We start from the raw sequence: 17,472 nt of genomic DNA, 5'->3' as shown, positions 1-17,472 counted from the left end.
TCCGGTCACCCTGAGCTGCTCGGAACACCTCCTGCCTCCAGACGAGGGGGCTCACCACGCCTGCTTCCTTCTCTCCAACACCAAGGTCCTGCACTGCCCACTGCCCCGGTGTCTGAAAACAGCTGCGTCCTCTATCTTAACCAGCTTTTAATGGTTTATGGCAAGTTCCCTGACGTTACTCATTTATGGCCAGAAGTGGAAGGACCTAAATTAATGTATAAATACACAATAATAGAAGCCAACAGCCTACTAGTTTTAGAACAGAAGGAGGGGTTAGGCTCACATGTGCTCAGGGCTTCTCCGAGAAATGGCGGACTCAGGCTGGGACAGTGAACACGTAAGCCAAGCCCGGAGAATCTGATCCCACTGAGTTTCTCAGTATTTTGGCTAAAGGAATGGTTTTAGAACCCAACCACAGGCACGTAAATCGGTGGTTCTCAAACTTTTTATTTTGAGCCATAGGATCCTTTCTTTAAACAAATCCTACAAGGAAGCCCAACGTCTGAGACACTAAAAGGTACCGTTGTGACAGGAGAGGAGGTGGGGACACCTGACCTCTAGAACACCCAGGTGCCCCCGGCCCGAACCACCAGCCCCGCAAGGACCCTGTGGGGACAGGGCGGCTGCCAGATGTGGGGCTCGTCTGCTCACCCCTCATCCTGGGACAGACAGGGACACATTGAGAACAGGAGCTCTGCAAGGACAAAGCCGAGAGAAAGGTCAAGAGCCACAGAGAAGTAAGAAAACACGCAGAGCTGTGGTTTTCCAGCGTGGGAGGTGCCCACGAAACCTTGATTTGAAAAAGATGGCTCAGAACGGGGGGGGTGGAGGGTGAGGGGAAGCCACTTCCTGTGGCCCCAGCCTCTCCCCAAGGACCCAGACCTCCAGCCTGGCATTCTAGAACATGCCACCCGCAAACAGCCCTCCCCGGGGCAGAGCCTGGTGTGCGCCATCCGCCCGCGCTTCTGCGGGCCACACGCACCACGTTCTGGGTGCAACTGGCACATCACTCTCAGAGAATGAGAGGAAACGTCCAGAAAGCTCCAGGCGACGGCTGAGAGGAGCCCAGCTGCCCAGAAAGTCAACATGCGCGAAACCACGGGGACGGCTCTTTTATGGTGTCATAAAATACCCCCAGGCTGAGTGGCTGTGAAGGTGCATCTGATGCCTGAGAGCACCTGAACACTCACCATCCCCTTCCCGTGACAGAAGAGGCCGGATGGTGGGTCTGCAGAAGGCCCGTCCGTTTTTCTCTAGGTAACAGCCTCAGACAGTGTAGACGGTGGCTGTTTGGCACACTACGGGTCTGCACACACACGGGACTGCAGCTCGGGTCTGACCCACAGCCCCAGAGAGGAGGAGAGGACAGCGCTGGCACGTCCACTCCTGCCCGCACAGGCTCCGGGCTGGATCTGCAGAGCTCACGTGGAAGGAACTGCCTGGTGGTCGCCCCTCCACTCCCCAAGCTGGCTTCCCGGGCCACACACACACACACACACACACACACACACACACACACACACACTCAGAATTAGAAGTTCTGATACTTGGCCCCGGCCAACGGCTACCCACTGGGGGGCCTACAGTATTCCCTAACAGCACACACCTCCTTAGGCCAGCCTGCAGCCAACAAAGAGGATGCAGGACGCCCATCACACACGCTTCCCCAAGGTAAGCACGGTCCCGTCCCCTCTCTGGGCCCTGGCCTCTGTCTTCATAGCAGGTGGTGCTGGCCTGGATACTCAGGGTGGGTGTGAGCATGAAGCCTACAGAGTGCTTTGTAAAGAACACAGGGGCAGGGGCTCTCTGCTTCCCCCCACTCGGGATAATCAGAGACAAGGCACGAAATGCTGTGTGCGGTGTTGCCTCTCAAGTGTGGGAGCACCGTGGTGCCCGTGAGCTTCCCCTCCCATAAGCACCACATAGGCCAGGTGGACTCCAAAGCGTGGCACCGACATCACTCGGGGCCTCAATCGTGAGCCTACAACACTGGGACCAATATGCTCTCTCCCTGCGATGCACCCGAAGGACACAGGAGCCCAGCTGCCTGGGACTTGGCCCACGTCTTGTTAACCAGGCCGTCCTGGTGAAGGGTGGTGCCCACACAGTGGGACAAGAACGGCAGAGACGCCAGGTGACCTGTAGCTGCTCTACGGGCATCACGTAGCTCCACAAGCACCAGAAGCCCACGTGCCCCCACTCTACCGAGGGCCCCGGGGCAGCCGACTGCAGAGGGAGAAAATGGAACCTGGCGGTTCAGAAACCGGGCTGGCTCCCGCTGGGGCACAGTGTCTCACCACAGGGGCCCCTCCACAGGCAGGGGGACAATTCTTTGCTACAGAAGAGCAGGGGTGGCAGGGACGGGGGACACAGGGAGGTTCAACAGTGACATGCAGGCAGCACCAGGGCTGGAGCAGCTGGGAATGAGGGTGAGGGTTTGGGGGGGCCCCTCGTTCAGGCAGACCTCCTGGCTTTACCGCATGTCTGCTCTCTACGCGTTACCCATTATCGGACTCCATTTGCAAATTTAACTAAACGCCAATCAGACTGGATTCCCTCGGAAGTTTCCCCGCCATCCGATTCTGGGGATGGACAAAAATCTATAAAGTCCAAATTCAGCATGGAGACAACCTTGTTACAAGGGGACTGGCCACGTGGGAAGCGCTCAGTGTGATGACAAGGACCGTGGGCCAGAGTCAGCCAGACCGAGGCCTGGGGCAAATGCCCCGAGCTCAGGCTTCTCACCCGTGTGGCAGGATAGGACCAGCCCCGACATGCCAGAGCACTCAGTGAGGGTGGCGTGAGCCAGCGGATATAATGCGCGTAGCAGAGCCTAGCGTGAGTAAACGCTCACTGAAGGGTGGATTTTAAACTTTACAGGAGGTCTTTATGCTTGACAGAGACATCTGCAACCCGGGCTCGGGTTCATGGACTGAAATCCCTACCAGCGGGGTCCTGTGCCTTACGCGAGCCAGTCGTGTGAGGGCTGACAGGTTACTAGCCACCCAGTGCCAACACCTGGTAGCCCTCAGCAGCCGATGCCACACCTTCTGCACAACATCAGCCCGCCAGCCGCAGGGCCGCCCGTCCCGGAGCCACCTCAGCGGGAGACGCAGGGGTGGCGCGTCGGAAGCCGCTGGAAGCTCCTCAGCCTCCAGGACCACAGGGGCTGCAGCCACGGGCCGGGGCGAGTAGGCAGAGGCTATTTTTACGTGGCATGTCTTGGCTATTTCAAGGTTCGGATTTTTATTTATTTTTTTTAACACAAGAGGAAGTTGTACTTTCTCATGACTCACTTCTTTCAAAATGGTGTCCTCGGGCATTGTTAGGGCCTTGTTCACGTTACCATGTCATTCAGAACTTGAAGAAGCTAACAGTTTAGAATTATATCTGGATTCCAAAGCTGGAAAGAACACTGATGCTAGTATTTTTCCACAAAAAATTTAACATAGTATTTTCTGTTGAAAAATATGTGTATAAAACACGAATCTGAAAGATGTTAGATTATTACCCTCCAGAATACCTTCAAGCTCACAGGCTCCTGACAAAACAGAAAGCTTGCAGGGACCACACTGGCCACCTGCAGTACCCATAACCGGAGGAGCACCCCGCGCCCGATGCGCCCTCGTCCGACCAGATGCCTCCACTCCCAGCCGGGAACCAGCCTCTGTCCTCTGAGGGGGGAACATGCTGGCCCCCATGCTGCCAACGCAGCGGCCATCTGCTTTATTCACACTCAGGAATCCAAAGGATCATGCTCAGTTCAATCTCACAGCTTCAAAAAGTCACCAAGAGGAAGGTATGAGACCCATTAAAATGTGGTGATGTCCAGGAACACCGCACGTGGCGCAAGCAGCCAGAGCACGGCAGGTCCTGCAGACCTTACAGACCTGATGTGCAGGCACCTGGACCCTGGTGCGACTCTGCCGGCCTTTCTCCCAGGCGATGGTGAATCCCAAGCCCCGGCCGGTGGGGCAGGAGACAGCAGCTGCCTGCAGGACGGTCAGGCACTGGGGGTCCCTGGGACTGGGACTAAGTTCACCCCGACCACACAAGAGTCGCGGCCGTGGCAGGGAGGAGGAGGGGGCCTCTCGGGTTGGTCACCAACTCCTGCTGGACAGGTGCACGCAGGCGGTTTCAGGAGCAAAGGGAAGGGGCGCGCTGAGACCCGACTAACACTGAGAGCAGAAAAAAAAACTCTGATTCCTAATGGACTTGCCCCAGATACCTGCTATTTCTGGGGTTTAAATTTCTTTCTGGAAATGCTTTTGTGAAAGTTCTAGGTTAAATTCTCTAAGTATAATTAGTACAGTACTCTCTAGGCTTAGGAAATCTAGTGCTTAGTTTTAAAAACAAGCAAGACCATTTCAGTTCCAACAAATGATGACGGGTCATCATCTGAAAGGTACACAAGACCTACTTCCAATGCTTTCACACTTAAAAAAAATTGTATCAGTGGGGTGAAGAAAAGCAGTTAAATCTGGAAACTTCCATAAAAATGTGTAGTGGGACCGAGCTCATTGCCACAGTGTGGGAGAAAAAAGGCCAGCAAAAAAATGGTTAATGCCGGCCTTCTCAGGAGGCCGTCCAGCGGTGCAGAGCACAATGGGCGGCCCTGGGAAGCCTATAAAGCCTGCAGTGCCCCGGTGTCCGGAGCAATGACCAGCATTCTGGCAGGTCAGCCTCGTGCACCAGGCCTCCCTTCCCAGGACCACCGCTCCGGCATTCTTCGACGGGTGGAACCAAGTCCAGAATCCCCACCACCTGAGGGAGAGTTGCAGCTACGCCTCCAGCCTGCCATGAGCACGTTTGCTGAGGCTGGCTGACAAGCCTTCCAAGGGACGGGGGAAGGGTCTGCTCAGAACCGGCCCAAGTTGGGGTGGCTGGCTGCGGTGCAGGTGAGTCTCCGTCCTGGGTTCCTGGTTCTGCATTGGGGGCGATGGGGACCGCCAGGCAGACCTGGCTCAGTGGTCTCGGGTAAGGTGCCACATGTTATGCTTACAGCTGGATGCAGATGTGGATACACAGGCCACGCTCTGGTGAGAGGGGCGTTGAGGCTACAGACCCCCTCCTCCACATAAGAACCCAGACATGGCTCTAACAATGTCAGAGTGACTGTAGTCGGGGAGGCTTATGCACAAAGGTTCTTTCTGTGAGGCACGCCGAGAATAATATCCAGTATTCTGTCGTATTCCGCTCAAGCAAGGGGCTGTCTCACATTAGGACAACGAGACGGCTCTGTCTACAGTACCGCTCTTCAGTCACTCAATGAAAACGCTCGCCCAAGCCACACGTCTGGGCGGATTAGTATTCCTTCACAAAGATACACACCCAGTAGATTTGACAAATGTGGTTTTAGTTTTCTAGAACTAGACAAGCAGTGGAAACGCGAAACAAAATGATACCAAACTGTTTCATGCTCATCTTTATAAATTCATGGTCAACACTCAGGAGGGTGCTGTGGCGGTAGGAAATGCACCCTACTTCCTGTGTTGGTTCTAGGCCGCTATGAAATAACAGTATTTGCCAAGGATCAAAAGAAAGACTCATGTACGTGGGAAAGAAGTGCAGGACTCGCTTTGAAACTCTTCCCACACGGCCTATCTTGACAAACATAGGAACAGGACGAGTGTGCACGGTGGGCTCCCTCACCTTCAAGCCCTCCTCTGGAAGCATCGAAAACGGCCCCAAGTTTCCACATTTAGAGAGCAAAACAAGCACCCACGGCACTTTTTACAAAGAAATTTAAAAACAGAGGCTTTAAACATTACAGAGAGTTATCTGGGAACAATGTCATTTATGTGGTTCAAACTGGTATTATCCACTAAAGAAAAAAATGCAAAATAACTAATAAACTTATCAACACCAGCTAAGCAAAGCTTACTGAATACTTTTTAAATAATAACTGACCCTAAGGCTGTGATTTATGTTTTTTTGCTTTTCTGCCCTTTTTTTTTTTTTAAGCAGTATTTTCAAGCAGTGGTTCAATAAATGTCTAGGCTGGTTTGGCAACACTTCAAAAATGACTCCTAATGATCTCACAGGGTAAAACAAGAACTCTCAACAGAAAAACAATTCAAGTCCATTTTAATGTGCCAGGTCGGCTTCCTTGGGGTCTCTCTCATCCTCTGTGGCGGGGCCCCCCTCGAGGCAAGGGCACCCCTCCCCAGCTGTGACGGCCCAAATACCACCGCGGCTGCCCAGTGAACCCTAGCTGACTCGCCTGTCAAGACTGCGGATGAGCCAGGCGTGGTGGACGGCTCCGTAGGCTAGACCTGTCAGCAGCAAAGGTCTAAAGGGCTTTGCTCAGGCTTTTTTTTCCCCCCCAGCTTCTAGGTTACAAACATTACAAAAATATATTAGATTTTACAATAATTTATGAAAACGTTGGATAAATATTTACTAAAGCAAGTACCATTTTTATGATTTTTTTCTCTTTCATTTCATATCATGAAAAAAGTTTCATTTGGGGCACCCAAGCTTAGGTTAGCAAAAAAACAAAACCGAAAAACAAACTAGATTTCTTTTATCTGTTTTATTGTAAGAGATTGTGCTCCAGTTTCCACGAAGCATTCTGGGTCCACTATCTTCATAGAAGCTGGGTTTTTCCCTTCCCATCTTAGTTCTCTTTCCAACAGCTGCTGAAATAAATTTTATTTCCTCTGCTGGCAAATAGTACTTTTCCTGAGATTTCCATACCCAACAGCCATGTTCCTTCATAAGCCTGCTATTCAACTATTTTAAAAAATAGGCGTCCACCGCGCATTAGGATGACTCACGGTCCAGGCTCCAGTCAGACTGAGCGGCCCGGGAGCCCTGGGGACAGAAAATGGGGCATTTTCTATACTTAATTCTTCTTCCTCAGCTCAGTGACAACCATCTCTCCAAGACACTAAGGACCTCAAGTCCCAGCCTTCCCTTCACACGCATGTGCCTGCCGTCACCCTGTGGCCATCTGCTGCAGAGACCGTCCTCATCAGAAAGCCATCAGAAAGCCGTAAAGACTTGAACCAAAGACTTACTCCTGTTCTGTATGCTTCTCTCAGGTGCGCAGGTAGTGAGTGCCAGCCGGTGGGCACTGAACACAGTAGTCGACGCCCAGCAGACGCCTGGCAGACGCCCAGACAGGGCGCCCAGCAGACGCCCAGAAAAGGAGTCACTCACGGCGCGGACATGGATAACCTTCTCCATTTGCTCAGCTTTCTGCAAAACAGACCCACACTGCTTCTGGTGGTGCCTGTGATGAGTTCTGCTCTTACAAACATCTGGCTCACTTCAAAGAGCATCGCCTTTCTTTCTAGAGATGGATTTATCGTTTAAGTTGGATTTCTGTGAGCCGTGCGGCAAACCGTGAAAGCTGTGCATCTGGGGATATGGACGTCTTTGGCATGGAGACGCAACCCGGCGCCTCCAACAGCACCTCCCCAGAGCTCAACCTGTCCAGCGCACTCACTGGCACCGTCCTGGCGAACCAGACGGGAGAGCTCTCCGAGCACCAGCAGTATGTGATTGGGCTTTTCCTCTCCTGCCTGTACACCATCTTCCTCTTCCCCATCGGCTTCGTGGGGAACATCCTGATACTGGTGGTGAACATCAGCTTCCGGGAAAAGATGACAATCCCGGACTTGTACTTTATCAACCTGGCGGCGGCTGACCTCATCCTGGTGGCCGACTCCCTGATTGAGGTGTTCAACCTGGACGAGCAGTACTACGACATCACTGTGCTGTGCACCTTCATGTCCCTCTTCCTCCAGATCAACATGTACAGCAGCATCTTCTTCCTCACGTGGATGAGCTTTGACCGGTACATCGCCCTGGCCAAGGCCATGCGCTCCAGCCTGTTCCGCACCAAGCACCACGCCAGGCTGAGCTGCGGCCTCATCTGGATGGCCTCTGTCTCTGCCACGCTGGTGCCCTTCACCGCGGTGCACCTGCAGCACACGGAGGAGGTCTGCTTCTGCTTTGCAGATGTCAAGGAGATCCAGTGGCTGGAAGTCACCTTGGGTTTCATCATCCCCTTCGCCATCATCGGCCTGTGCTACTCACTCATCGTCCGGGTGCTCATCAAAGCTCACAAACACCGAGGCCTGCGCCCGAGAAGGCAGAAAGCCCTCCGCATGATCTTCGCAGTGGTCCTCGTGTTCTTCATCTGCTGGCTACCAGAGAACGTCTTCATCAGCGTCCACCTCCTGCAGCGCACACAGCCAGGAGCCGCTCCCTGTACACAGTCTTTCCGCCACGCCTACCCGCTAACTGGCCACATCGTCAACCTGGCAGCTTTCTCCAACAGCTGTCTGAACCCCCTCATCTACAGCTTTCTGGGGGAGACTTTTCGGGACAAACTGAGGCTGTACATTGAGCAGAAAACCAACATGTCAGCTCTGAACCGCTTCTGCCATGCTGCCCTGAAGGCAGTCATTCCAGACAGCACCGAGCCGTCGGATGTAAAGTTCAGCAGCGCTGTATAGAGGCGGCTGAGCGGTGTCAGCACAGGCCCAACACTGTGTCGCCCCAGGGCAAGGCAGGAGGAAGGGCAAGGCAGGAGGAAGGGCTGGGCCACACCGTGCCCTGAGCCTAGTCAGAACTTGCCAGCCCGCCTGTGCCCTAGCTGTGGGCACACGTGGGCTCTCAGGAGCCCACACTCCAAGCCACCCTGACTTTGGGCCGAGCACACAGCACTGGGGCTCCCCACCCACATCACGGCTGCGGGGCATGGGGCTGGCGTGAACAGGTGCAGGGCATGGGGGCCACTCTGCACACACTGTGTCCCACAGCAAAGGACATTTCTCATGTTGGCCAATGAAAGAAAAACGAAGGAGACATTTTGGAGGCAAGACCTTAGTTTCAAGGTCAATCTGCCATAAATCTGCCATCCTTGGGAGACAGAACACACTCAGCAGATCTGAACTGGATACTACGGTCCATCCCCCACGTCTGTGGCCTACAGTTTATTATGAGTACTAACAAGTGCACTTGAGTTAGAGGGGAACGGAGGAGCGCTTCTCCCAGGCACACCCCCCAGAGTGGCCCCTCGCCGACAGCAACTGCGTGACCCTGAGCACTCGGGCTGCCTCAGCAGGAAGGCTCTTCTGCAACCAGAGACCCCCTGCTGTCCGAGTCGCCGGCCCAGTGCTACCTGTTTGCGGGTGCCTCTGCACCTACACCACCAGGGAAGGAGCCCATGGGGGTACAGGCTGGGGAGCCAGCGTGTATGGGAGAAAGTTAGCCTCTGAGAGTAACAGTGGGGACGAAGATGACGGCAATGTATACAGATCTCCTTAAAATGTACAAAAGAAAAACTAGTGATTGCTAGGAACGTCCAGCCTTTCTCAATAAAACATAGTCACATCCTGATTCTCAATTCTCTTGAGTTGTTCACTGCGGGGTAGGAGGGCAGCAGGATGGGGTCCTTAGGCCTCGGCAGCAGAACCAGTCTTTCCTCACAAGGAAATCCCCGTCCCTGGCGTCACTAAGCTCAGGACCCAGCCAGAGCTCCCTCACAGGACCAACATCTAAACCCAGCCACCGGCACGCACCTGGCATCTCCAAGATGTCTGACTCTGATGCACCACAGGCCCTGGTTCTTCCGGAAGGCTCTGTACTATCAGCAGCAGGCATGGTGTAGCTCAGAGTGCTCGTGAGGCAGCTGGGGGCAGAGGGGCTTCTGTCCTCCAAGAGAGGCCCACTGGGGGTCCCTCTCCTCTAATGCACAGGAGCTGGGGGTCCTGCCCTCCAGTGTGGGCTGGGGCTGGGGGTACAAGCCTCCAATGTGGGCTGAGGCTGGGGAGCCCTGGCCTCCAATGTGGGCTGAGGCGGGATCAAAGTGAACCCCACTCCTCCTGCCCCATACACTCCACTCAGGGGGCCCACCTCCCCAGAAGAGGGGGCCCTCAAGGATTTTCACACAGGCAGGGCTTCCTGTGGGAGAGGCGAGACAATGTTTACGTGATAGGGAAATGAGCCACTTGAAGTTTCAGTGGTTTTTATGGGTGCAAATCTTCAAGAAAGAGAGTGTCTGTCCCAAGTAAATATTTGTGTCGACCAACTGCGACCTTACATAAATGCCATCTCCAGCACCCAAGTCCCACCTCAAACTCACTTTCCAAATAAATATCCCCGTTGCAGGACCGGAAAACCAACTGACTGCCGAGGACGGTTCTCCTGCACTAGGAGCTCTGGTGTGGGGGATACCGCTACAGGGTGGCCGCATGAGCTTGCCCGCGGCGCTGTCACAGGACACGCCCCTGCAGCCAAGGTGAGGGGAGCAACTCTCAAGGAAGAGTCCTCCTTCCACCCTCTGCCTCCCCAGAACCTCCAAAAGTCACGAGTCTACACGGGGTACAGACACCGCATTGATGCACCTCGTCCTATAAAAGCCGGGAGAGGTTCTAAGATGCCTTCCCTCACACATCCTCTGAGTCCCCCGTGGAACAGCTTCTCAGGATGGGCTCTGCCCCAGCCCAGGGCCTGGTCAGAGCAGATGGCCACGCCCAAGGACCCGGCCTGCAAACCTGCTCCTTACCAAGTCCCCCCTTTGACTTCAGGGCTGACAACTCCAAGTTGCAGAGCGGATGCACAGACTGGCGCCCCAGCCGCGAGCATCTGACTGTGTGCAAGGGTTCATCAAACACATGCACCATTCCCAGTGTGAAAAGCAGTGGCAGGGAGGTGTTTGAAGACTACACAGAGCCTGGAGACCCAGGCTGTTTAGCTGTAGCTCTTGAGAAAGAGTGGGGAGGCAGACAGCACATCAGGGATCAGGCCTGCTCTCTGATTCTTCCAATAAACCCATGAGACACACACTGCCCCCATTACTCAGAGTCCTGAACTGCTTGAAATCTTGAATGGTAATAATGTAGCCAGGAACTGACCCACAGCCTATGTCTCCAAAGCCCACGTCCCTTCCTCTACAGCACTCGGGGATCAAGAGGTCAATCAGGGTCACAGGCTCAATCCTTTCCGAAAGGTGCACCAGACGGGACATTCTGGGCAGGAAGGAGTGGAACGGAGAGCCCCTCCAAAGATGTCTGGGCAGGAACTGTGCCTGACCAAAGCCCCAAAGCATCGGTCAAGGGCAGGGACCTCCTATCCCCAGGCAGCCCTCCACATGGGCTGCCATCCACATGGCGGACATGGCTGTGAGAGCTGGAAAAGGCCGGCCCTGCGCTCATCAGCCATTTCCTGCTCCTGAATGGCTCACCACCAGGTCTGTCACAGCTGGTGCTTGTCCGGGGCACATGTCCGACAGGGCCGGACACAGCTCCTACCTCTAACCTTTCAAAGCCCATCTCCTGATGTGTAAACCGGCAGAACTCCCCCAGAGAGTCCACTGGACGGTCACTAGAAGGGCAAGTGCAAGGTAGAGATCCTGACTCAACAGAAAGGAATTCTTACCCCTGGCTGGACAGGTGGCCTCTGGAGTCTTTTCTGAGCCCGAGACCCTAGAGCCCGTGTCAGAGATGACGGAGGCTGTGTGTGCAGGCTGCCTAGCCCATTCAAACGCAGGCCATTCTCAGAAGCATCTGCCTGAGAGTAGAGGCTGATTTAATTATTTTGTCAGGAACGTCACAAGATAAAATCAAAGCATTTGGTTGCCTTGCTGTTTCCTGGTAACCTGGCTCTCCCAGCCACCGATGCTCTGTAACCCCACCAAGAGCTCAAAAGTATGGAGCTGTAAGCACCCAAAACCCACTGGTGCTAGCACCAAATAGGACTGAATAATTTTCTTTGTGCTTAGCAATTAACTCTTGATTATGAGGGTGACACTTCCCAGACCCCGCATCCCCCTGGGAGGGGCGGAAGCATTTGGGTCATTACAACCTCACTGGAATGTGCCCTCTCGTCTTTCGAGGTGGTACGGGTGAAGCAGTCCTGAAACTTTTACGTGCATTCTGAATGGAGCATGCACGTAATGAACCCAGTTGTTCTCAAGTGGACGGCAGGAGATGCAATGTGGAAGGGGGAAGGGAAGGGAGGGAAGGCCCCAGGGTTGATGGAATTGGGGGTGTCCAGAGAACCCCGAGATCTCTAAACTAAGAATATGTGCAGGACGGCACACGGGCCGTGTACGTGCCCATGCGCACGGCACACGCATGCGTGCATGGTGTGTGCACATGCGTGATCTTATGTTCTCTAGCTCCATCTGCTCAAAGGGGCCAGGAAGGGCCTGAGCGGCTGTGGGCCCAGCGGCACCCAGGCCATCCTCCTGAGAAGAAACCAGGCTCCTCAGAGAAATGGCCAATTAAGGCAGGGCAGGAGTACAAGGTGAGCCCTGGCACGTGGTGTTCTGCCAGAAGGAAGAAAAGCTTCAAGAGAACAAGAGTCACATTAAAATGACACGGGGACCTACCTGAAGGGACCCCACTAGCCAAACTCAGGGCACTTTGAGCATCAAGACAGTCACAGACTACTGACAGGTAAGAATCCATGTGTCCGCTCCAGGAATGAATACAAGTAAACATAACGTAAATGAAACGAATGCTGAAATAAACAAACACAGTACAGTCACGCACAGCGAGTGAGCCTTGCATGCCTGAGAGCACAGGGCTCCCACGGGTTGGTGATGGGGGAGGCTACTGTAGCAGTCTCAGCAAAGCCCGGGACAGGCGAGAATTCCGAACGCAGGCTAAACCCAGGACACCTGATGGAGCAGGACATCTGGAGAGGCTTCGCGCGTCCCGTCCAGCTGCTTCTGTGTCGGGGAGACAGGCACCACACAGCAGAGATGGGACGGCCCTTTGTGGAGAGCCGACGGGGAACCCAACGGGCAAAGGCGGTCCAGATGTGGACCTAAATAGTGCACGACGTCTCCATGTCCTATCTGGGACTGTGACCTCAACCTGGACAGGAGGAAGTATCAGAAAATCCAAAATGCGGATGGGGTAATGATCCAAAACGTCACGTCAAAGAGACAAAGAAGGGCAGAGGGAGTGTGCCAAACTAAGAGAGGGTAAAGAGATAAAGCAACTCAAGGCAGCATGTGACCCTCAACAGGACGTTCTGCAAGGGAATGGTGCAAGGGTATTGCTATGGGGCCAAGGGACAGGAGGAATTGCTTGGTGCTGAGAACGGTCCCGTGGTACATGAGATAATTCTCTTCTTCTAAGAAAACACACAATTCAGTATTCATGGCTGGGGGATATCCACAGAAAGACGCCGACCGAGGACAAGCATGCACACAAATGTCAAAGCAAACGGGACAAAAGGTGCGGAATGTCCATTCCAGGCCGGGGTACAGACCCAAAAGAACTGAAACAGGTGTTCAAACAAAAACTTGTACATGATTACTCACAGCAGCACCATTCCCAATGGCCAAGAGGTAAAAACAACTCAAAGGTCCACCAACAGCTGATGTTCTGGCCACCAACAGATGATGGTCTGGCCACACAATGGGATCCTATTTGGTCACATAAGGGAATGAAGCACAGACACTTGTCGCAGCGTGGACGAACCCTGAAGGCCTGAGGCTCAGAGAAAGAAGCCAGACGTGAAGGGCCACGTGGCCTGTGACTCTGTTCAGCAGGCCCATCCGCAGCGACAGAAAGCAGGCGGGGGCGCAGGGGCCGGGGGAATGGGGAGGGACGCTAACGGGGACCAGGTTTCTCCTGGGGGCGAAGAAAATATTCTAAAATTAGATCGTGGTAACAGTCAAATAACTCTGTGAATACACTGAAAACCACTAAGTACACACTTTAAAAGGGTGAATTTGCATTACATAAATTACATCTCAGAAAAAGCTGCTGTTTAAAAACAAACCCACCACGCCACCTGGTCACGTGTTCCCACAGCGCTTCTTCCCTGCTCGGCCGCGTGCTCGTGCCTGTAAAACCACTCGGTGCCCGCCGAGGCAGTGCGGGGTCTGCCGGCACTCTTCCCTCTACCCGCCAGGCGCTTCACGGGTGCCAGGAACACCTGCCAATGGGAAGGCTGATCCGCCCAGGGTCCCAGAAGCTGCCTTCTCCTAACGAACACTCTCTCTCCTTGCACACTGCCGCATAGTTCAGGCTTTACTTTCTTTTCCATGGTGGGAAACTGAGCATTTTGGGTGTCTTCTGATATGCTGGCAAATTAAAAACAGACCAACAGAACTTGAATAAGAAGTAAAGCTGAAGGGGCGCCTCAGTGGCTCAGTCGGTTAGGCATCTGCCTTCAGCTCAGGTCATGAACCCAGGGTCCTGGGATCGAGCCCCACGTAGGACTCCCTGCTCAGTGGGGAGCCTGCTTCTCCCTCTGTCTCTCCCCCTGTTCGTGCTCCCTCTTTCTCTCTCTCTCGCAAATAAATAAATAAATCATTTAAAAAAAAAAAAAAAGAAGAAGTAAGCCTGAATTTACGAAGCGCTGACAGGAGTGGCCAGGCCGGTCAGGCAGGACCAGCAGCCCAAGGGCGCCAGTCTCCGAGGCTGACTCTCCGGCCCCCAGCTCAGAAAGGAAGCAGCCAGCCATCAACAGCCATCTCTCTGCTGCGTACTGTGCTGGGGCACCTTCACGGGGCCAGCTGCTCAGAACCCAAGCAAACAGAGGCTTCCTTGCCGGACCTATTCTTACCCACGCCTGCACTATGCACCTTCTGTTTGGGACAGAGCCCCTCCTGGGCACGCGGAGGCTCAAGGTACATGACACTCGTCATGTCCCTGGCTCTCCTCTCAGGTCAGGTGAGCTGTCTGAGCACTGAGGTCCATCTCTGCACCCGTGCTCATCACCTGAGCCAGGGAAGAGAAGCCTGCGCTTCTCACACGACTCATCACTGAGGCCGAAGCCTGCTGCGGATCTGATCGGTGAGCACTCCACCTTCCCAGTTTCTGGTGGGTCGGGAGTCAGCCGCCCAGCAATCGCCAGAAACTGGAAGGGAAGGAGGGAGGAGGGTGGTGTCATGGGTAAAATGCCCACCAGGTCCCAGCCTCTCCCTCCCTCCCACCCTCCCGAGTGCCCTACCCACACCCCATTCTATCCACAGGACAACCTACAGGACAGTGCAGCCACCATCAGTCAGCAAGCCCTTGCCAAAGATAGAACAGTCCCAGATAAGTAGGGTGGCCCTGTCCAAGACAGCGGGACAGCCACAGGGGGACCTGCCAAGGCAGGGAAAGACGCAGTACCCACTTCCAGGAACACGAGGCCTGGCGCAGCCCCATCCAAGGCTCCCACCCTCCCAGATGAACGGTCCAGACCAGTGAGCGTGTGCACGGCCTCAGGCCTCGCCTCCACACCCAGTTAGTTCTGTGTCGGCAGAAAAGTGTGGGCAGCTGTGAGTTAATCTGGTTTTTGCCATTGTCCAGTGGGTGGGGGTTCTCATCTGGGAACAAAGGTTTTAAAAGCCAAAGAAACACAAAACAAAAGTGCATCAAACCTGACCATAATTCTAGGCCTTTATCCCAGGGTGGAATCAATCTAAAACTTATCACAAGAAATCAGCTGTAGGAAGTCCTGGAAAGATGCCAGTTAGTATCAGAAAAGGCCATGTCCCCCAGTCTCTCCGGGGGGGGGGGGGGGCTGGTTCTGCTGAATGCGGACATCTACTGACAGGAAGTCCCTTACAAGTTCCTGTGCCTTCTTCCCTCCTCCTGCCCCTGCCTGGACAGCTCCTAATGTGCTCGCCCACCTTCTGCTTCCCGGCCCCCCTTCTCCTGGGACCTGAGCTCCCGGAGGAGGGGGCTGTACGAGACCCCACAGCAACGAGAACAGGGCTCGGGAAGCACTTGCTACGCAGAGGAAGGAAGACCCCAGTGGTGGCTCTCAGCACCTCAGTGTGGTTCTGAATGGTCACCTGGAGCACGGGTGAGTGCTCAGCGCCCGCCCCCACCCCCAGCCCAGGAGGCCAGGCTCTCCCAGGAGGGTCACAGCGAACTCCTGCGGCCAGCAGGAAAGGAGGCGCACACCACTCGTCGGAGACACAGCCCTGCCCAGGACACTCAGTCTTCAGCAAACAACACAGTTTTTCCCTTTGCGGACGGACTCAAAAATGTAAATTCCCCCAAATGAAGAAAATCAGAGCAGGCCACTTCAGAGTCCCGGTTCCTCTGAAGAGTGAAAAGGCAGAAGGCTCTTGCCCACGAAGTCACTGCACAGAACTGCCCCAGAGGGACTGCAGTCTGTCCCCTAGGCTCAAAGACCGGGTCCCAGGAAAACACCCAACTCCTCCAGGTGGCCCCATCAACCAGTCCCTGATAACAGTGGATGCAGCTCGATCGGGCCACATACATCATTTCTACACCTTAAAAACACAGGAAATCTGAAGGCATTGGGGGGGGGGGGGTCCCAGACCAGTTTCTAGAAGAAAGCAGGAAATAGGGGAGGGGAGTTGCAATGTCCTGAGGGCACCCGTCACCCCATGTGGCCCACAGTGAGCCGAGGCTACAAGAGGCTGCGCTAGAACCCCCAGCTGACACACCAGTGACCCAAGCCCCCGTATCACCTTCGTCCCCCCCCTGCAAGTGCACGCATGTGTGTGCACTGTATGTACAGCAGGCTAGAGACCAGATGCCCTCAGTGCCAAGGAGCACACAGCTGCCCTGTGACAGGGGGACAGAGGAGACGGCCGCTGTGGCGTGGCGGGGCTGGGGAGCCAGACTGGGGCAGGCGTCGAGGTGGTGCTCGTCAGCGGCACCCCAGACCCGCCGCAGGAGCCGACACAGGCTTCCGGGAGGACACGGCCATCCCAGGCGGCGGAACCGCCCGGAAAGATTTCTGAAGCACGGTGACCAGGAGGTGCGGGAAGATGGCCGGGGATGCAGTGAGAGCAGCGGCCGACGCACGGGTGCAGACGGGCTCCACACTGGAAGACCATGTGCGATGCCTAAAACAACTGCTTATCGCACTTAGAGAAACAAGCATCAAACTTGAAAATATCTGCAGGGAACATAAAACTATAAAAAGAAACAGGAAATAGAGCGAATATTCCAAAAGCACAAACTTCCACAATCTCCAAGTCATATGAAATAGATCATTTCAAGAGCACTGTAACTACGGAGGAAACTCAATCCACAATGTAAAAGCCCCTGAAAAAGAAACCCTCCAGGCCCAGAGAGTTTCACTGCTGACGTTAACCAAACATTACAAAAAGAACTGACACTAAATACCCTGATTCATAATCAAAGACAGTACCAAAAAAACCTGCAAATCAGTGTTCCTCATGAATATAGATGCAAAAGTCCTGAAAATCCCGGCAACAGAATTCAGCACCACGTAAATGTCACTAGCTACTGGGACCACAGAGGACACAAGGCGGGTTCAACGTTCAAGTGTCGCATGCCACAGTATACAGGCCACCGAGGAAAAATCACAACTGATGCAGAAAAAGCACTAGACAAAATTCATGACAAAAACTTGAGAAGACGAAAAGAGGAGAGTTTCCTCAATGGGATGCCGAACATCTACTCAGTGTGGAAGACAGCAGAGGGGAGCAGGGCCCCCAGGTCTGAACCTGAGTGGGACTCTGCCACTGGAAATTACTGACCGACAGCAGCGCTCAGAGCA

At 54.3% G+C, this 17,472-nt stretch overlaps 2 protein-coding genes across 2 annotated transcripts in view; one reads left to right on the top strand and one right to left on the bottom strand.

Moving 5' to 3' along the window:
• Positions 1–17,472, bottom strand: part of CHLSN (cholesin) — a 128,753-nt gene that overhangs the window by 77,222 nt on the left and 34,059 nt on the right. The gene's annotated exons all lie outside the window — the stretch shown is intronic.
• On the top strand, positions 7,088–9,128 carry GPER1 (G protein-coupled estrogen receptor 1). Its single transcript, XM_028091853.2, has one exon. The coding sequence runs from the start codon at positions 7,374–7,376 to the stop codon at positions 8,466–8,468; it is 1,095 nt and encodes a 364-aa protein (XP_027947654.1). The 5' UTR covers positions 7,088–7,373; the 3' UTR covers positions 8,469–9,128.

This window comes from Eumetopias jubatus, unplaced genomic scaffold (genome assembly GCF_037043125.1).
Source record: "Eumetopias jubatus isolate StellerSeaLion01/CBP00866 unplaced genomic scaffold, mEumJub1_p1.0 scaffold_12, whole genome shotgun sequence".
Classification (NCBI taxonomy): domain Eukaryota; kingdom Metazoa; phylum Chordata; class Mammalia; order Carnivora; family Otariidae; genus Eumetopias; species Eumetopias jubatus.
This window is presented reverse-complemented; position numbering and strand designations above follow the sequence as displayed.

Bases quoted from the DNA above. Each gene is read 5' to 3' on its own strand.
- GPER1 (XM_028091853.2), top strand. From the start codon at position 7,374: ATGGACGTCTTTGGCATGGAGACGCAACCCGGCGCCTCCAACAGCACC.